Source organism: Nematolebias whitei, chromosome 22 (assembly GCF_014905685.2).
Source record: "Nematolebias whitei isolate Nwh7 chromosome 22, NemWhi1, whole genome shotgun sequence".
Lineage (NCBI taxonomy): Eukaryota > Metazoa > Chordata > Actinopteri > Cyprinodontiformes > Rivulidae > Nematolebias > Nematolebias whitei.
In genome coordinates, this window is record NC_056519.1 from 22,808,451 (window position 1) to 22,829,918 (window position 21,468).

The following is a 21,468-nucleotide window of genomic DNA, read 5'->3' on the forward strand; positions in this document are numbered from 1 at the left end:
AATAATAATAATAATAATGTGTTACATTATGTATAATTTCATTTCCACTAGTAAGTGTGTACTTGTGTTGGTCTCTCAAAGAAAATTACAATGAAATTGTTTTTGGTTGTAATGTGACAAAATATACAATGACTCAAAGCGTATTAATTTTTTTCAGAGGCATAACGTAATATTTAGATTTTACAACTCTGACCTGGTGTAAAATCTGATGTCTTCTGGTGACGTAGAAAAACGTTCCAGTCCAAACGGCTTTTGAAGACTACAGGATCGGAGCTGCTCTTTCAGTTGCTCAATTTCTCTCAGCATGCTGTGATATTGCTCCCGGTCAACACACACGGTTCTGCTGGCGCCGTAGTCATGGTCCACGACCATAGGTACCATGACGGGTGGTTCATTGTCCTCAATTGGATCCGCCGAATCAGGTTCTGGATTAGATGGTCGACAACGGCGCTCCCAAACACCTGCTCGTGTCTTCCTGCTGTATTTGTTCCACTCAAATAATGATGGAACCGACCCAGCTGCTAAAATTCGTCTTCCCTTTTCTGTAGTAATTACTTCATTCTCCAGGAAATGTCGGCTACATACCTTGGTGTGAGGAGTTACCGTAAATCCCTCTCTTCTGATTTTTTGCAGCCAGCACAAACGAAGGCTTGTCTCCTTAGGGAAACGGTGAAAGCTCAAACGGCTATTATAGCGACCTGAAGACGAGCAAAGCGGCACACAACAGTGCTCCTTAGACCCAAACACCGTCGGCTGAAATCTAAAGCTGCCACGCACGTTATATTTTTGTTTATTTGACGCAGCAACACTCATTTTAGTTGTTTATCTCTGGGATGACAGGATACAGGAATTAAACCGGAAACTGGAATGCCGACATCCGGTCAAAGCGGAAGTGATTCAGGACGCATGTGCACAGAGCCTATCCCAAAGGGAAAAGTGTTGTCATAGCTCATCATCCTGGTTAGATGGCCTCCACACACCAGCTGACCTTAGTAAACACAAACATGTCTATAAGTCAGTAAGTTTTATATATATTGAGTTAATATTTGTTCAGTCTGTTGGGGGCTTCTTCTTTTCACTCAGATTGTGAAAACTCAAAGCTTTGAACATCAAAAAGGAAACCACAGCATCTAAACTGAATGCTTCAGTATCATATTTATGTTTGTTAGAATTTACATTTTAGTGTTAGAGTAATTTCTTGAGTGTATTTTTATTGTATCTTATTGTTTAATTTATTAGCAGGATAATAAATACATATATTTTTAAGCGTATAGGCTGTAATGCTCGGGGGCTCCGTTAGGGGGCGCCAGAGGCCCGAACTCGCTGCCGGAGTATAAGACATGTGGCTGAGACTTTCTCAAATCTATGCCTCGTTTGTAATTAAAACGATTATCGCCACTAATCAGAAATAAACCACAGCAAGTTGGACGCTAAAACTATTTAGCAGGCGGGAGTCGGCCGCAGCTGCAGTCGAAGGTGAGTAGGAGCACTTTAGGGAGCTAGCGGGAGCTAGCTGCTAAAGCTAAAGGCTACGTAAGCAGGCGCTGTTGTTCAAAGCCGACGGCTAGCTTGTGACCTTCAGCGCCGCCGTCATGGCGAATAACAAACAGTGTTTGCTCGTTAACGCTGCTGTGCCACTAACAGGCAGCTAGCTGAGCGTTTAACTAGCCTGAGCAACCAGTAACCAGCTTGTTGTTAGCGCCGTGTTGGCACGGGTTAAGTTGGTGCTAATTTGGTCCGCAGGCCGTGTTCCCCGAAGCAGAGCTGAGCTCCACTAACTTTATTTCTCCTCCGGGCCATCTTTACCTCCGACTCGTTTATAATTAACACGAGAACGTCTGACTGTAGTCCAGCTTTTAATCGAGGCTTGCCCACTTCGTAGCTCGCCTGCTGCGGTGAACGGCCTGCGGGGAAGAAAGTTGACAGGTTGGAAAACAAACCCAGCCGTGACCCGGAGTTCATCTTAGAAACCAGGCCAGACTTGTTTTTGTGGTTAACTATCCCGAAATAACCTGCTATTAACGTTACATTACATTTGAATAATTCGAAACAGTATAAAAGTTATGCTTAGACCCGTTTTGTTTGAAACACTGCTCATATTTGAATGCGTAAAAGACTACACCGTCCATTAATGATGATGTCATCAGTCTGTAAACTTGTTTTATTTAACAGAGAAGTAGGCTTGAAGTTCCCATAACATTCTGTTCTGGTGAAAAGAAAAAAAAAAAGCCCACATTTAGTCCTAAAAATAAAGATTTTAATCACAGAATGATATTGTCTTGTGCTCGGTTTCAACTAAAAATCTGTTTATGCAGACTAATATTTATAAAGAGTGGATAAAACAAGTATTCACAGCTGCTGTGCGTTTTAAGATTGTTGCCTCTAAAATGACCATATCCGTACGGTTGAATTAAAGTTTTCTCATCCTCCCGAGTCCTTCAGCTGAAAACCCTTTTCATGAACCAGAGGCTTCAGGTACAGAGACATGTGCCGGTGTTCTAGCAGTAACGCTGCGCTCACCCATGACCATACTTTCTGCTTTATAATCCTTTCAAAATAAACTACAGTGGCAAAAAGACACAGAGATGCTCTTTTCTTTATCTGGGAGGGGGGGACCATTAGGAACCAGTTTGGTGTGTCACTACCAGTACCAGGTGTCAATGTTGAAACTCATTCCCAATCTTATCCTCAACATCTTCATTTCTGCCACTTCCAGTTCTGTCTCCTGTCTTTTTGTCCATGTCTCTGTCTCTGTGATGGACCAAGCAATGAAAGCATAGACACACAAAAAAAGTCATTGAAGTGGGTCTTTATTTCACCCCAGAAAAAGATTTAAAACATGACAAAGTTCAAGATTTAAATAATGGACATTAAGGTTTACTTGCATCCTCTGTTCAGTTCAAGTTCAGAAAAACACTCCTCTAAAAAACAACCAACATTCTGAAATCCCTCAGTGATTGGGGACATTGGCAAAACATTTGTTTACCAAAGTCGGGACAAATATTTTTGACACAATCAGAAGATTTTTTCCAACTGTTTGCACAGATCACTGATGTCACAGTAGATTATTATTTTTACCTGAAGCATGAGATTGTTGACGGTTTCCTACAGACGGTGAACGCGTCCTTACACTGTCCAGCCCAGGAGCACCCCCTCCTGGTCAGAACAGGTATCACGAGCCGCCAGTTCTCCGTGCTGTTTCCTGCTTGCACAAAATTGTCACATCTCCTTCCACAAGTTCTTCTACAGTCTTAATATGTTTTATTGGACTTTCTTTTATCATTTTTAGCACAACAGTTGCAACGTTGTTTGTATTTTCTCACAGCTTCGGCTAGCAGCTCCTCAGCGGATGCTGCTCTCAGAAATCGGCGTCCTGCAGCTGGTTTACTTAAGCACATCCATGAAGCTCTAACCAGTCCCACAGTGCTCGCCGCATAGTGCGGTGGAACTAGTTCTGACGGGTCGATGCACACGACGAGGTGTCAGCGACTGGAAAGAGTAAAAAAGAAAAAGACACAATCTTCATCGTGCACTCATGTCAGGGAGACACAAGAATTGTTCTTCTTGTTGACTATAAATCCAGCTTTATCGAGACATGAATGTCAGATCAACTGGATAATGGAGACACTGCTGGGCCCATTTCAGAGACCTATGCATCCCAGGTGATTTAGTGCAGAATACAGTGGTGCAAACTTTCAATCTTCTTCTGCGACAAATTGACCCACATCTGTTGGAACTGGTCTTTAAAATCCAGCAGATCAGGACTCGGTCAGAGTTTTTGTCTGAGCGGATCCCACACATTTAAATTAAAGATCAAAGGATCTAACGAGTTCTCAGAGACACGCCTGCTGTCTTCAGGGTCCCTCTAGTCCAGGGGTGGGCAAACTTTCGGACTCGCGGGCCACACTGAGTTCTACAATTGGAGCGAAGGGCCAGAAACAGATGGATGGAGTGTTTGTGTGATGCTACTCCCCAGCGCAATAACAGCCGCCGGGACGCTATTAATTATGGGTGACTCCACCTTCTGCACCACCCAAGCAGCCACTAAATTAGGATTATATGATAGAACAGTGATTTTATTTACAATAGTGAAATTATTGCCTTTGTGGAGTCTTCCCAACTTCAGGCCCAAACATCAAACTAAACAAACCACTGTATTTTCTCTTAACTGAAGAAAAATAAAATGAACCAAACCACGTCTCTTACCTCACGATGTTAATGGGATACAGGAGAAAAGTCTAAATAAAGTGTCAGCTCACCTCTACAAACTCCTCACAAAACTTTTTACAACTACAGGATCTAAAGTTGATGACAGGCCAGCTGCAGCAGGTTGGGAATGGAAGCAGACGTCTTCCTCCTGCAGCTCCTCTACGCAGCATCAAAACAGAGAACCTCCACAATAATTCACGTTTTTGATAATTCACACACTATTAACAGTTTCACACACGCACACACACAAAGCATGACTTACTGTGATTCCTGATGCAGTGAAGACAAACAACATCCTGGTTGAGGTTCTCCTTTCACTTTCTCCTGGATTCTTGTCAGCAGCTCGACATGTTTTCCACTTAAACTTGTTGATCCGTCCGTTGTGACACTGAAGTTTACTCCTCAGAAGCTTCATTCTCTCATGACAGCAGACCGTTATAAAAATCCTCTCTCCGTGTTTTTCCTTTCAGAGACTCCAGGGTCAAAAACACCTCCATTATCTCAAAACTGTTGTTAATCCCGCAGATTAAAAAATAGGAGATGAGACGTGTCCTTTATTAGTTTCATCCAGTAAACCGTAACTTAAAGGACTCTCTCTGCCTTTTAGCTTATTTTGCTGAATCTTCATCAATCAGTTCCACAAGGCGAGTCACAGTCCTGCGTGATAAACTGATTTTTCTGACTTGTCTTGGCCCTCCGGACACAACAGACCTGCTCTGTTTTTAACAGGTTTCTTTTTAAAAATCGCCATCGGAGAAAGTCTTGCTAGCATATTTAGCAGTTAGCATAGTTAGCAAGTGTACTCTTTGAAAACCGCAACAGTTTCTTGGCATAAAAACTTCCTTTGATTGGACCTCAGTGAAACAATATGTTGTTGTCCACTCCATTTTAAACACTCGGCACTCACTGTACACTTTTCTTTGCTTTGATAAACACGTTTTTACAGACAAGATCGTAGGGCAAAGTAAAAATAAAAGCGTAGAAGAAGAAATTACTTCGTCTCCACTTGCCTCTAATACACACAAGTGTAGTGCGCCTCTACTGGGGAAATACTGGAACTACAGGTAAAACAACAACAGGTTTTTTTTTTTTTTTTATTAAATTCAGGTTTTTTTTAACTATAATTTGAACCAGTGGCAATTTAACCTCTCTTTGGGGGTGCTTAAGTACCCCTAAATTTGACCTCAGCACCCCTGGAAAAAAAAAAAGTATAAAAAAAAATTATATATATATATATATATATATATATATATATATGGCCGGGGTTTGCCCATGCCTGCTCTAGTCCCTCCTGGAGCTGGTAACCAGAGGTCAGAACCACAGTATGATGTTGGTGCATCTCTTCACACCACTGGCAGTGTTGGTTTTCTCCTCTTGGCATCACCAAACAAACCTTTTTCAAAAAATTAGAATATCATGAAAAAGTTGTTTAACTTCCATAATTCCATTCAAAAAGTTAATATTTAATTGAAGATAGATTCATGGTCCACAATTTAAACAATTTCAAGTATTTATTTGTTTATTTTTACATAATTTGGGCTTCCAGCTCATGAAACCCACGAAAACAGGATTTCATAACATTAGAATACTGTGAAGAAATCAGCCCAGATGTTGCAGGACATGAATGTTTTAAACTGAGTGTGACACTGATCATCTACTAAACTCAAAGCACTGCACAGGTTTCCTCAGGTGTCAATAAATTGCTTCAGTTTGATTTAATTGTCTTAGTTCGGTTCAATATGGGGAAGACTGCAGACATAACAACTGGCCAGAAGATCATCATTGATCCCCTCCATAGGATGGGTGAGCCACAAAAGTTCATAGCTAAGGAGGCTGGCTGTTCATAGAGTGCTGTGTCCAAGCATATCAATGGAAAGTCTAGTGGAAGGACAAAATATGGCAGGAGAAGATGCACCAGCAAAAGAGATGACCGTGGGCTTCAGTGGATTATCAAACAGAGAAGATTCCAGAATCTGGCAGAGATCCAGAAAGAGTGGAATGAGGCGGAGTCACAGCTTCAAAAACCACCACATTCAGACGCATCCAGAAGATGGACTACAACTGTCGGGTTCCTCTGTCCTCTTTTCTGATGAAAGTAAAGTGTGCCTTTCATTTGGAAATCAAGGTCCAAGAGTTTGGAGGAAGAAGGGTGAGGAACAGAACCCGTACTGGTTGAGGTCCAGTGTGAAATATCCACAGTCAGTCATGATTTGGGGTGCAATGTTTGGTGCAGGTGTTGGTAAACTCTGCTTTCTTAAATCCAAGGTCACCGCAACAGTCTAGAAGAATGTTTTAGAGGACTTCATGATTCCTTCTGCTGAGGATCTGTATGGAGATGCAGATTTCATCTTCCAGCAGGACCTGGCCCCTGCCCATGCTGCCAGAAGCACCAAAACCTGGTTTGATGTCCACAGTGCTTGACTGGCCAGCCAAGTCGCTGGACCTGAACCCCATTGAGAATCTATGGAGTATTGTCAAGAGGAAGATGAGGAGCACCAGACCCAACAACAAAGAAGAAGAGCTGACAGCATCAAGGAAATCTGGTCTTCCATAACTCCCAGTCGATGCCACGTCACATCGAGGCAGTGATTAAGACAAAGAGATTCACAACCAAGTATTGAAGATTGACATATCGTTTTGAAAGTATTATATTTTGATTGATTAGTTGTGATCCTAATTTATTTCTTTTTTCTGCAAAAACAGACGTGTGGGCTGATTTCTTCACAGTATTCTAATTTTTTTTTTAAATCGTTTTCGTGTGTTTCATGAGCTGGAAGCTCAAATTATGTAAAAATAAAGAAATACTTGAAATTGTTTAAATTGTGGGCCCTGAATCTATCATCTATTAAAGATTAACTTTTTGAATGGAGTTCTGGAAGTTAAACAACTTTTCCATGATAGTCTGATTTTTTGGAAAGGGTCTGTACATGCACATGATGGTCATCCACAGCAGTTCAGAACCAAGATCCATACCAGTGTCACGGGGTTCAGTGCACGTCATGACGAGCCTCTTGACCTTCTGTCTTGGGTGCCTTCACAGCCGTGTATTCATGTAGTCATCGGCTCCAGCATCAGGTCACTGTTATAAGCTGCTTGGTTGTTTTTGATCAATACTGAAATCATGATGTTTAGAAACGTTTTATTTATTGCACTGAAAAGAATAATTCAGACACTTCCTGTTGAACTTTCCCCTAAAATTACTGATAGAGCTTCTTATAAATATGACACTAAATAAAATCTAACGCTCTTAAATGGTAATAGTGTGTTTAGTCTCATTAGTGCTGGGCGATATGGACCAAAATGAATATCTCGATATTTTTACGATAAATCGCGATATACGATGTATATCTCGATATATTTTTCTTTCCATAAAGTAATAACAGAAATATATTTCTGAGTCAAAGCTTTGCCCCAGTTGTCACACAGGCACATTTATTAACTACAAAATAAATGTCTAAAAATAAACTATTTACATATATTAAATAATAATCCTCCCCAGCTGCGCTGCCTTCACTACGCTTTTGAGCGTGTGTGAAGCAGCTGTACCCTGAAGCCCTTGATAAGTGGAAAAACCACAAAGTAGGAATAGTAGTACAAGTAGTAAGTAGTAGTTTTATTCTAGTATTTAAAAATGTATATAGAGGTTTTAAACCCTTCTCACACTCTTGTAATATTCTAAACAATGTTTCTAAACGCTCTAAAAGACACAGCATGTCATGATCTCCGCTCCCTGCCTCCTCTGCTCTTTGCCACCTGTAAGCGCTCTTGGCCACGCCCACTTCTCCGCTCTGCACGGAGAACAGCTGATCAGCTGCAGCTGGAAGTTTATCCTGCAGTGTGGGCTGCACAAATGTGCAGCAGGTGCTGAATAATTTCAATTTATTTTAAATAAAAATTTCGTGCCGATCGTGCGTCAACCAGCCAATCGTGTGTCATGTCCCATCTTATTTTGAAAAACCGCGATAAGCGAAGTAGCGAAGTAGCGAGAGACTACTGTATATCGTTTATACCGATATAGTTTCATCTTGTATCGCAAATGAAATTCTCTATATTTTCACATATCGAGATATCGCCCAGCCCCAAGTCTCACTAATGATGTTTATCAGGATCCTGAGTTGTTTATTTTATTCACTGGTTGTTTTGTTGAAAACAGCTTTTATTTCTTCCCCAGAGGTTCTGGTTGAGAGCTTTCAACTTTCAGCCCTCGTGTTCGTGCTTCACCTAAAACCCACATAATAGTTGCATTAATTATTCTGCACAAAGTCGTTCTGACCCTCTCGTGTTTCTGTTGACGTGTTTTCCTGCGGGACAGTTCCTGAAGTAGTAATCCAGCTCTGGCTCGCTTCTTTCTGTGTGTTTAAGGCGCTTAATCCTCCTTTCCTAACACCGTTCCACGTGTGTGTGTGTTTTAGTCGTGGTCAGGACACCCTGGGCCCCGACATGACCGGAGCAGGCAGCGGTGAGTGAATTATTAGTTTTTCTTCACCCTCATTAAAACAGATTAACAGGCTGCTCGTGTGGATTTTCTGTGTTTAGGTGGTCAGGGCCCTCCGGATGGGTCCGACACCGAGGACGCGGAGAAGTGTCCGGTTTGTCTGGGCGTCCCGGCTGCAGGCGAGCTCGCCATGCCCGACAGCTGCTGCCATGTTTTCTGCCTCGGATGTCTCCTCACCTGGGCAGAGGTGATGCTCGGGGACGTTTTGTTGCGTTCACTTGCTTTTGTGACGTCGGGTTTAATCGAGACGTTTAGTTTCTTTGAGCGTAAACGTGCGGCCACCGTGTGTTCATTGATTCGGTTTTAAACCTGCAGATGTCTCCGTCCTGCCCTGTGGACAGAAGACCCTTCAGTAGCATTTACAGACTGGACAGCAGCCTCCGCCTTGTGCAGGTGAGTGTGGATCCTGCTGGTGTCCGGTATTGGATTTATGTGTTGAACTTCTGACCGAACCTGAACGTGCTTCTGATTTAAGGTTCCTGTGAGGAGGCGACCGACTCCAACAGAAGCTGAACGCTGCAGCTGTATGAACCCTGAACAGAAAGTCTGTCTGAAGTGAGTCGGCTCAACGTTCTAATTAAATCATCAGTTCCTGGATGAACTGAAACATTTCTGCTTGTTTCGTCAGAAGCAAACCTGCTAGAAGGTCGAGGCGGCGGGAAACGGAGAGGACGGCCGGTGCCAAGATGAGAGGACTTGTGAGGAAATGTGTGTTGAAGCCCTCCAGAAAATTGCCAGACACAAGTTGCTGGCAACGATTGACCTGCTGTTGTTTTTCCAGGTAACGATGATGACCCTTCTTCTCTGAGCAGAAAAAAGGTGAGCTTCTTATTCTGCTTTCTTGTTTTTAATTTGACTTGTAAGTGTAGTTTCCTCAAATGATCGGGGTGCCTCAAGATTAATCTACCACCACTGGCCACCCCCTGGCTCCGCCGTTGCACTGGTGGTAGTTAAAGTTGCTCGCAGGTATCCGTCACTGTGCCGCCGCAGACCCAATAAAAAACTACTTCTCCACAGTGTAACTCCTTCCCGCTTGAATATCTTGAGGAAAAACACTCACCTCGTAAACTACCAACATTCACTGTTCAAAGCCCTCAGCGACTTGGCTAGTTGGCTTGTTGGCTAGTTGGCTTGTTGACTTGTTGGCTTGTTGGCTTGGCTGTTCACACGATGTTCTTGTTCATTTATCGCACGTGTTTGTTCCAGTGACGTTTTATTACCGCGTGTTTTGTGCAGGTGAAGGCGTCGGAGTGCTGCACGTGGTCACCATCCGCTTGTGTCTCAGTAACGCCAGCACAGGACATGTAAGTCCACCAGCTCCCCGTCGGCTTCATCGCACACTTTGCTGCAGCTTCACTTAGAAATCTACTTCGTTTGAATTTCACCAAAACAAATCAAAAGTCAAGTTTTGTTTCTGCAAAACTAGAAGAGTATTTGATAAAAAGAAGAACACTTCTTAACAGCTTTACATGTTTAATGTTATATGGAAATGGTTACTTTTACTGAGAATACCGTATGTTTTGCCATATAAGTTGCACCTTTTGGCATAAATTTGCATGCCCTGTGACTTATACAGCGAAGTGACATATTTATGTTTTTTATCATATTTTTAACCAATTTTTGGCTGAGATCTGACGATTTCATTCATTCTGACATGGAAAATACTGAACACTACCATTTTCAGCCGCTAGAGGGCGCTCGAGTAATATGGCAAGCCAAGTGTCTCGTTAATATGTAAAAGTGGCTATTAATGAGACTCTTGGCTTGCCATACAAAGCCACCTTCATCTCGCTCCGTAACTCCTGGAGCAAACGTCAAATCAGCTGCATTTTGCTGCGTCGCCCAGGAGAAATGCAGCTGATTTGACCATCAAAGTGCATTTATTAAGGAAAAGTTCAACTGAGACACACCTTTACTATAATTTCGAGCAAACAAATAATTGTTTTTAATTGTTAATCTTGTTAAATGCTTGTAGATTCATGTTCGTGCTTCTGTTCGACGTAATGTTTTTATGTGCTTAGTGTATATTTAGTTGATGTTTTTCTTAGTTCATATCTTAGATGTTATTACAGTTTTTCTTTTCCATTTTATTGTTGGATGTAACTGGGACCCTGTGTACATAATCTTGTTCCACCACATGTACCACATGAGATGCGAATGACCAATAAATCTCTCTGAATCTTAAAGTCCTCCCGTGCACATAGCCACCATTTGGCAGCCAATCTATTTTTGGCACAACACCGGCCCACGTTTCCAGGTTGTCAGCAGTGGCACATAATAGATGCGACTTATTTATGTTCCACTTTATTAGACATTTTGGGACTGATGCGACTTCTACAGAGGTGTGAAGTGTACGGCGGAAAGTATGGTGGCTGTAAATAATCAGTTTGAACAGCATTTAGAGCGAGCCTTCGATGATCCGGCTGTGCTGATCTGTTTCAGTCTGCAGAGACATCACACACACACTTTTATTTTTATTTTACTATGTATACTGTATTTTCCACCGTACACACAGCGCCCTATAAGTCGCATCATTTCGAAAATGTCTAATAAAGTGGGAAAATCCATAAATATGTCGCTTCTTCGTACAAACCAGATTCCAAACAAAATTAACACTAAACAAATTGTGAATAAAAACTGAATGCAATGATGTGGAGGTGCCAACATCTAATATTTTATTCAGAATAGAACACAAATCACAGATCAAAAGTTTAAACTGAGAGAATGTATCATTTTAAGGGAAAAATCTGTTGTTTCCAAATTTCATGGCATCAACAAATCCCTAAAAAGTTGGGACAAGTCCATTTTTACCACTGTGTGGCATCCCCCCTTCTTCTTACAACACTCAACAGACGTCTGGGGACAGAGGAGACCAGTTTCTCAAGTTTAGAAATAGGAATGCTCTCCCATTCATGTCTAATACAGGCCTCTAACTGTTCAATCGTCTTGGGCCTTCTTTGTCGCACCTTCCTCTTTATGATGCACCAAATGTTCTCTATAGATGAAAGATCTGGACTGCAGGTTGGCCATTTCAGTACCCGGATCCTTCTCCTACGTAGCCATGATGTTGTGATTGCTGCAGAATGTGGTCTGGCATTATTGTGTTGAAAAATGCAGGGTCTTCCCTGAAAGAGATGACGTCTAGATGGGAGCATATGTTGTTCTAGAACCTGAACATAGTTCTCTGCATTAATGGTGCCTTTCCAGACATGCAAGCTGCCCATGCCACAAGCACTCATGCAACCCCATATCATCAGTGATGCAGGCTTCTGAACGGAGCGTTGATAACAACTTGGGCTATCCTTGTCCTCTCTGGTCCGGATGACATGGCGTCCCAGTGTTCCATAAAGAACTTCAAATCATGACTCATCTGACCACAGAACAGTCTTCCATTTTGCCACACTCCATTTTAAATGACCCCTGGCCCAGTGCAAACGTCTGAGCTGTGGAGCTTGCTTAGAAATGGCTTCCTCTTTGCACTGTAGAGTTTCAGCTGGTAACGACGGATGGCACGGTGGATTGTGTTCACTGACAATGCTTTCTGGAAGTATTCCTGAGCCCATTCAGTTATTTCCTTGTTAGTGGCATTCCTGTTTGAGGTGCAGTGACGTTTAAGGGCCCGGAGATCACGAGCATCCAGTAGAGTTTTACGGCCTTGACCCTTACGCACAGCGATTGTTCCAGATTCTCTGAATCTTTTGATGATGTTATGCACGGTTGATGATGATAACTTAAAAGTATTTGCTGTTTTACGCTGGGTAACACCATTCTGGTATTGCTGCACTATCTTTCTGCACAACAATGGTGGAATTGGTGATCCTCTTACCATCTTGGCTTCTGAGAGACACTGACACTCTGAGACGCTCTTTTTATACCCAATCATGTTGTCAATTGACCTAATTAGTGTTAATTGGTCTTCCAGCTGTTTGTTATATGCTCAATTTCCTTTTTCCAGCCACTTATTGCTACTTGTCCCAACTTTTTTGGGATTTGTTGACACTGTGAAATTTTGAATCAACATTTTTCCTTTAAAATGTTACATTTACTCAGATTAAACTTTTGATCTGTCATTTATGTTATATTACAAATAAAATATTGACATTTGCCATCTCCACATCATTGCATTCAGTTTTTATTCACAGTTTGTTTAGTGTCCCAACTTTTTTGGAATCCGGTTTGTATTTATAACTGCATTAATTTCTAAAGGTTGGTATTTGTATCGGTTATGGGGGTTCAGTTTTCCTGTTTAGAGAAAGTGTGACTCTTTATTGCTGTCTGGTTGTTCTTGTCCTGCAGTGCAGATCCTGCGTGGTTGGCAGAGGATGTACCACATGACGACACATTTGAGCGCTGCAAAGCTCAGGTGCAGCGTTGTCCTTGGCTGTCCTCTGCTGCTCCCATCCCTGCTGACGGCGTATCGAGGTAACCACATTTAAAAACCACCAACAAGCTCAGATCTTCTGTTGGATGCACCCAGGCTACACTTTGTGTTCCACTACGTGGGCAAACCCAGCTCATATTTATGATATCAGTTAAAATCTCTTGTCTTTGAGTTCGAGACACAAATTCTAATGATTTGTTTCACATTAAAGACGCCAGCTTTTATGTCTATCTCTTATCAGTTGTATCATTTGGCCTGTATGTTTATGCACCAGGACAATATTTAACCTGAACTGTACATCACAAAGAATCTCTGAGGAGAGTTTCACAGTTCTGTTTTTTTTTACAGACGTTCCCACAGAAGTGGCTGGAGCAACTCGTTTCCATTCGGATTCATTTCGCCTTCGTTTACCTCCCCCTTAAACCCGAGTCATTTTGGTGAGTCTCGTTTGCAGAGTCACCTTCTGATGCAGTGAATCGTTGACATTGTGACCGTCATATCTTTGGGTAAAACATTGAAACGTCACCTGCCTGAGTCTCAAAGAACTGAGTTTTAAGGGTTTTGTTGGTGCAAAAACTCACTTACCAATCTGGTATTTTAGGATTTATTTTGAATACAAATAAAAAGAAAAAGCACATATAATGTATGTATGTGACAACAGTACAATAGTGTGGAAAAAATGTAATTAAAACAGTTCTTATGCAAGGGTGGGCACCATTTCCTTCAAAAAGGGTCAAATCAAGATATTTAAAGCAGTTAAAGGCCGCATGAAGAGTTGGAAAACACATTTTTTTAAGACGGGTAGTCTGGACCTAACTCAAGGGATGAACTAGTGCTGTAGCTACTAGGGGTTGGTGATGTAGCCTTAAAGTTATAGCACAATATTTCAGTATAATAGTGCCATTAATATTTCTGACATAGCTACAATTTAAAAATACATAACATTTTGCTAACAGAATGCTACATTGTAGCCCTTAGACAGACGTGGGCAACATATGGCCCGAGAGACAAAAGTCATCCTTGGACAATCTCCATTTGGTCCAACAACTTTTAAATAAGTTGATAAAAATCTGCATTTTGGACAAATACACTGAAAACCTTTGGATTAATGTAGACTAAAATAAACTTCTGTTTTTTTAAATCATTGTGTTTGCAGAAATATATTGAACCATACAAGAATCCAACAAGAAAACTTATTTTTTGTTTGTTTTTGACATATTTAAACTAAGAGATTTATTGTCACAAAAGCCAGTTAATAGAAAGTACGTATTATATTCCTGAAGAGTATCAGATACATATTTTAACAAGCATGCTAGCTATTCTCCCAACAAAAAACAAGGAGGGCTACAATGTAGCATTCTGTTAACAAAATATTTGGCATTTTTAAATTGTAGTCATGTCAGAAATATTAATGGCACTATTATACTGAAATCTTGTGCTATAACTTTAAGGCTACATCACCAACCCCTAGTAGCTACAGCACTAGTTCATCCCTTGAGTTAGGTCCCAAGCAGCCAGGGTACAAAGAAAAAACAATGAAGACTTTCAAAAACGTCAAGTTAGGATCTGTATTTTGCTAAATTACCTTAGCAGCAGAGATCCAGCTCTTTTTCTTCTTTGCCCTAATTGTCCACTGTTGGTAAGGTCATATACCTTAAAACATCAGCCTTCTTCGCAGCAGTCTTACAGCGGTTTGAGTCTAAAAGCCCAGAACCAGGTGAGGATTTTACCAACTCCCTAGTTCTGTTCACAACCGTATCTTTGTCTCCCCCAGTCTTTCAGGGTGTTGTCTGTGCTGTCACGTGTCCCAAAGGAGGAGAGAAACGAGGCGGCAGATCCTCAACGTCCAAAGCACCTACCAAAGAACAAGTGTCTCTACCCTCCAGGAGATCTCGACGCAACAGTAAACTCAGTGAGGAAACTCCCACGTCAGATTCCAAGTCACCAACGCAGTCCAGTTTGTCGGACTCCGACTCGGCCGCCGGTCAATCCAACAAGCCAACCAAACCGCCTCAGGCGCCGGCCAAGAGGAAAGGCAAACGGGTAACAAATCGAAAGGCCGGTGGCAAGAGGAAAGCCAAGAAAAAAAATGCCAGCTGCCCAGCAGCAAGCGATGAAGAGGAGGAGAAAGAGGAGGAAGGTAACGGAAGTAGCAAATGTGAGGCTGTAGAACAAGAAGATGAAACTAAAGAGCAGGATCTGAAGGACTCGGAACAGCAGCAAACTGATGCTGAAGGCGACCTCAAAGAAAAGCAGAGCGGATTGAACTCTGCTGATGAGCAACAGGGTCCAGAATCTTTAAACAGTGTGGAGCAGAGCGACGAAGAGGCTCCGGGACAATCCAGTGAAGAGCCTCAAGAAAAGAGAGCTGATGACAGAAGCTGCGACCTCTCCGCTCACAGTCCTGGTATGTGCGCTGAAGGTGCTCAGAGCGATAAAGAGGAAGAAGAGACGGCTAGTCCAAGACTGGCTGGAGAACAAGAGTCTCAGAAAAGGACTTCACATTCCTCTGACTCTGAGGACACTCCACTGAAAGACTCTGCGTCTCCGTCTCCTCAAAGTGATGATCACACGGAGCAGGAGGATACCATGGAGACGTGTGTGCAATCAGGAGAATCCAGCACTGAAGAGTCTTCAAAGGAACCGAAGGTTGAATTGGACAAAGAAGCACAATCTGGTCTGACAGGTGAGTTGGAGGAAAACGTGACAAACAATGCCACATCAAAAGAAGATACCGCACCCAAAGGTGGCACTTCGCCCAATGCAGAAGATGTCATGCTCAAGGACACCACCTCCAATGGAAAAGATGCCATGGTCATGGGCAAAGGTGGCATCTCACCCAGTGGGGTAGAGATCATGGGAAAGGGGTATGTCTCACCCAAAGAGTACATCTTTCCAAAGGGGGATGCCTCGCACGAGGAACGCACTTCACTTGAGGAGAAAGGTGTCATTCTCAGGGGTGAGGCCTCACTCATTGGAAAAGATGTCACGTTGAAGGGTGACGCTGTGCCTAAAGGCGACGTCTCCCTGAAGGGTGATTCCTCACCTAATGGGGACAGCACACTCAAGGTGGAAGACCCCATGCCGCAGGGCAACTGTGCACCCAGTGACAATGGAACGTCTAAGGATGACACGAATGTTGTGCCCATGGATTGCAGTTCGCCCCTGAGTGAACATGGGAACAGTTCCTTTCTGAATCTTCCAAGTGTGAAGACTTCCCCTGCTGCTTCAGAGACACTTGCTACTGTTCAGAACACTCAAGTCACCAATGCTGACAGTGCCTCTGAACGACAAGCGAGGGAGGGGAGTCATGAGCGAAAGAACGACAAGCAGCGGCGCTCTCGCTTCCACTCCGCAACCTCCACCTGGTCACCTCAGAGGGACTCCAAGAGGGAACCATCCAGACGCTCACGATCAAGAGACCGTGACGGCAGCGCACCTTCAAGTCGATCCTCAGGAGCTCGCAGCAGAGACAGGGACAGAGACGGCGAGCGAGACCATTCTAGAAGGAACCGCAGCCGTGACAGACGGCGGCGGCGATCCAGAAGCCGCTCCAGATCGAGGTCGAGATCTAGATCTCGATCGAGAACAAGATCCTACCGACGAGGTTCCAGCCCTGAACGGGCACCATCCAGAGACTGGTCTCCCCCGAGGAAGGAGCGTAGGTGTGGATGGAAGACTGGGGGTGAAGGTCACGATGGACGAAGATATGGAGGTTCTAGCCGCTTTGAAAACGGTCTTCCTCCAGAAAGTTCTCTTGATCGCCAGGGTTGGTCAGAGAATCCTGACTGGGTTACAGAAAAGACTCGGTCTGATAGTGAGAGCAGGAGCCGGGACTCTAGTTTCAGCGCCGGCTCACGTTGGGAAGACCAACGCAGGAGCGGAGGAGAGCTCCGTGGCCGTGGAGGATTTGAACGAGGCGGAGGCTCTGGACGGGGCAGCGGCAACCGTAACTTTTACAACCAACAGGAAGAACCCTCCGACAGACGCTGGCAGCCCAGAAACAACTTCTCAGGAACAGGCAACAATTCAGGGAATGACTCCTACAGCCGCTTCAATGAAAACCGCGTTGGTGGCCGAAAGAAAGAGTCGGAGCCAGGAGAGTCTATGGTTGACCGGTCCGGCTGGTCCTCAGCATCCAGCTGGGCCATCAGGAGGACTCTGCCTGCAGATGTGCAGGATTATTACTCTAAAAGAGATAGAGGGTCCAGCAGCTGGAGCCGACAAGAGGAGGAGCAGCCGCCGGCAACAGCAGGTTTGATTTTACTACAGTGTCTTGTGACCTTGTGCCAAATGTTGCTGTCAGAGGAAATTAATTTCAGCTGAGCAGAATAATCAGAAGAGACTGTTTTAGATTTTAATCACCTTGAAGTTAACGTTTTGTCTCAGTATGTGGAAAATGTATATGATTGTTTACTGTGTTGCTAATTAAACTTCACCTATTTTTTTCTTCTCAGATCCCCCGAAAAGCGACCCTCCCCCTCCTCCTCCTCCTCCTCAGGTGCAGGTAGTCCCGGTGAATCCACCAGTAGCCGTGATGAATGTGCTTCCCCCTCATCCTCCTCAGCTAAACGTTCTTCACCACCATCAGTACCCCATCCAGAGCCTGCAGGGACCCCTACCGGTCACCTTGCAGCCTGCAGCGCCCTTTGTCATGCCCCCCCAGGTCCCCGTGCACCTCCACCGCGCTGTCCCGTTGATTCAGGTGCCGACTGTTGGTGCCCAGGGCCTCCCGCCACCTCCTCCGCCGCCTCCACCCATGCAGGCAGGAAGCCAGGTGGCTGTTACGTCAGCTCAGCCTGATGGTCACGCAGCTCAGGTAGGCCTGTCGCGATAAACAATAAATCAATTAATCGCATGGTGAAAATTATCAACCTCATTTTCATTTATCGTCTTTATTGTTTCTTCTTCTCTCGCTTTTGACTGAAGACACTGGATGACAAAAGCCTCCAGTGCTCTTCACTGACTCCTCCCCTTTTAAAAAAAAAAAATTCATTTTAATCGTCCAAAATCACGTTTTTGGATGGTTAAAGCAGCTAAGCTACGAGCTAAGCTAACAGGCCGACCTTGTGGGGGGAAAAACCTTTGTCTTGAAGCTCCAAAATTCATGGTTGAAACCTGTGCCTTCGTGTAAAAAGTCGTTTTTCTCTGCAAAAAGAAGCGGAGAACTTGTTTACTGATTAAAAAAAAAAATTTTTTTTATTAAAGCGTCATGTGACAAATGTTATGCTAAAGAGCTCACTCAAAACACACAGAGCGTCTGCCATTTTGAGAACTGAAAAACAGGAAGTAGAAACAGCCCATGTCATGTCAAGGGGCCTCCCTCCCATTTCTCTTAAAGAGACACGCTGCTCGCTCCCTCACTATCCATCTTTCAGTTCAAACAGTCTTATACTGCCACCCGGTGGTCAACAATTGTACTACACACAAAAAGTAACCAACATTTCTTCTTAAATTTGACAGTAATTACTAATTATTGCCCAAATTTCAAACATTATCGTTTATTGCAGTAATTTCTAAGAATTAATCGCCCAACAAAAATGATTTATCGTGACAGGCGTAAGCTCAGGTACACGGTGAAGATGAAACATCTGAGAGGGTCGAATTTGAGATAGTGTATTACAATGAAGAGCCTCATGCAAACATTTGCACGATCTGCGTTGTTCCAGATGGTGAGCGCGGTCATCGGTTACGGCAAATCTGCCCTTCTTGTCACGCCATCCAAAGGGAGCGTGGGCCAGCCAGCCCCCAGCCATGCGCTGCCATCCTCTACGACTCAACCCAGCCAGCACAGCAAGGCTCAGGCTGACAGCTCTAAAAAAGAAAAGGTACCAACCAACCATCTGCTGCCTGATGTGACAAAAGTCTCGGCATCTTGTGTCAGATTGTCTTTCTATTTCCTAGAAACAGCAGATCCAAGAGAGAGCAGTAAATGAAGTTAAAACAGCCATCAAGCCATTTTACCAAAAGAAGGAAATCACAAAGGAGGAGTACAAGGAGATTGTTCGCAAAGCAGTGGAGAAGGTACACCCTCACCCCCACCCCCAGTCCTCCCTGTGAGCAGAACGAGAGTAACCAGAGCTGGATGTGTTTGTGTTCCCTCAGGTTTGTCACAGTAAGAGCAGGGAGGTGAACTCCAGTAAAGTGGCCAACCTGGTCAAAGCCTACGTTGACAAATACAAACACGCCCGCAAGAAATGACCAGGAGCCCCTCACACCCGCCCTGCTGCTCAAGTGCAATTTCCTCCTGCTGGAACCTGTGGTTTTTGATACCTTTTATCGAATGAAGATGTTTGTTTTTTTTAACAGATTTTCATATTTTGTTAGAAATGAACGACCTGACCGTAAATTGTAACGCAAGAGCCCTTTATTTTGCATAAACCATGGGACTGGAACTGCTGTACAGAGAGCAGCGTGTCTGCAGGAGATGGAGGTGTGAATGAACGACGGCGCTCTTTAAAGATGGAGTCGAGAGTTTCCACGGGTGCCGGCTGGTACATTGTCTCCTCTGTGGCCTCTTGGTGATTGATTATTAATAATGTTTAAAACAAACCAGTTCAATTGAAATCCTAGTCAAAAGTGCTTTGTCCTTATTATTAAACTGATGATGATTATAATCCAGTCACTGACTGGATCCAAAGTTTCAGCTCCAATCAGCAACGAGTGTATCAGGTAATGTTTAAAGGGGGGGGGGCGTGACCCCCACCCGCTGAATGCATAAAGAATATCTGTGCGTGTGGACTGTGCAGAGTATCCAGAAAATAGTGGAATAAATTAGCTGCTTCTGTGTGTGCCGTTTGGTTCGTACCGTACATGAGGCGACGAGACGATTCGGGGGGGCGGGGGTGCAGCTCCTGGTGTTAATGTTCTGTTTCACCTTGAAGCTTGGTCCTTGACATTTTGGTAACTTTTGTAAAACCTGTGCAGCTTGCTCTACGTTTGTAAAGAAGCCTGACGAGCGGCGACGATCAAAGACACTGGATTCCCACGCAGGCGTTTTCTAAAGCCCCGCCCACTTCCTCTCAGGTGGCTTCGGCCCCCCACGTTCTGACAACAGGTCTTATCCCCAAAGACAAGAGCTGAATAAAAACGATGGTTTAATTTTGTTTGCAGCCTTCAGCCTGGTGTTTTACATGTTGCACTTGAAAACAAAGTTCTTAAAGTTTGGAACCATAGAAGGTTCAGTTCTGACCTTTGAACCCTTGGGTAAAGGCAGGTATGGAAACAAAACGTGTAGGCCTAATTTTAAAGACAAGGAAAATTTTAAATATAAAGTAAAACATGTTTCTTTAGGTTGCTCCTGTCTTCAGGGGTCACCACAGTGAAAAGTTTGGTAATTTGTTTTACGCCGGATACCCTGACACAACCTGGGCTTGAACCCGCAACCTCAGGATTACAAGACCGCTACCACAGCCCCATATATTTTATATATATATATATATATAAACTGAATTGAATATATATATTAACTATATATACAGACCCTTTCCAATAAATTAGAATATCATGGAAAAGTTGTTTAACTTCCATAATTCCATTCAAAAAGTTCATATTTAATTGAAGATAGATTCAGGGTCCACAATTTAAACAATTTCAAGTATTTATTTGTTTATTTTTACATAATTTGAGCTTCCAGCTCATGAAACGCATGAAAACAGGATTTCAAAAAATTATAATACTGTGGAGAAATCAGCTCAGATGTTGCAGGACATGAATGTTTTAAACTGAGTGTGACACTAATCATCTACCAAACTCAAAGCACCTGCACAGGTTTCCCCAGGTGTCATTTAATTTCTTCAGTTTGGATCAATTGTCTCAGTTCGGTTCAATATGGGGAAGACTGCAGACATAACTGGCCAGAAGATCATCATTGACCCCCTCCATAGGATGGGTGAGCCACAGAAGTTCATAGCTAAGGAGGCTGGCTGTTCATAGAGTGCTGTGTCCAAGCATATCAAGCATATCAGTGGAAAGACAAAATGTGGCATGCCACAGTGCTGGCCAGCCAACTCACCGGACCTGAACCCCATTGAGAATCTATGAGGTATTCTCAAGAGGAGAATGAGGAGCACCAGACCAACAACAAAGAAGAGCTGACAGCATCAAGGAAATCTGGGCTTCCATTACTCCCAGTCAGTGCCACAGGATGATTGACTCAATGTCACGTCACATCGAGGCAGTGATTAAGACAAAGAGATTCTCAATCAAATATCGAAGATTGACATATCGTTTTGAAAGTATCGTATTTTGATTGATTTGTTGTGATCCTGATTATTTTATTTTTATTTTTTCTGCAAAAACACGTGTGGGCTGATGTCTTCACAGTATTCTAATTTTTTTTTTATCGTTTTCGTGGGTTTCATGAGCTGGAAGCCCAAATGAT

The 21,468-nt window shown here is 43.4% G+C and overlaps 1 protein-coding gene across 1 annotated transcript; it reads left to right on the top strand.

Moving 5' to 3' along the window:
• The first annotated feature begins 1,306 nt into the window (after window positions 1-1,306).
• Window positions 1,307-19,874, top strand: scaf11 (SR-related CTD-associated factor 11). The gene is made up of 15 exons (XM_037696028.1): window positions 1,307-1,476; window positions 8,622-8,668; window positions 8,746-8,891; window positions 9,020-9,097; window positions 9,180-9,259; window positions 9,333-9,412; window positions 9,486-9,523; window positions 9,941-10,008; window positions 13,001-13,126; window positions 13,434-13,522; window positions 14,860-17,340; window positions 17,543-17,904; window positions 18,755-18,913; window positions 18,990-19,109; window positions 19,191-19,874. Exons 2-15 carry the CDS (start codon window positions 8,650-8,652, stop codon window positions 19,284-19,286), a joined length of 3,942 nt encoding a protein of 1,313 aa, XP_037551956.1. The 5' UTR covers window positions 1,307-1,476; window positions 8,622-8,649; the 3' UTR covers window positions 19,287-19,874.
• The last annotated feature ends 1,594 nt before the right edge of the window (window positions 19,875-21,468 follow it).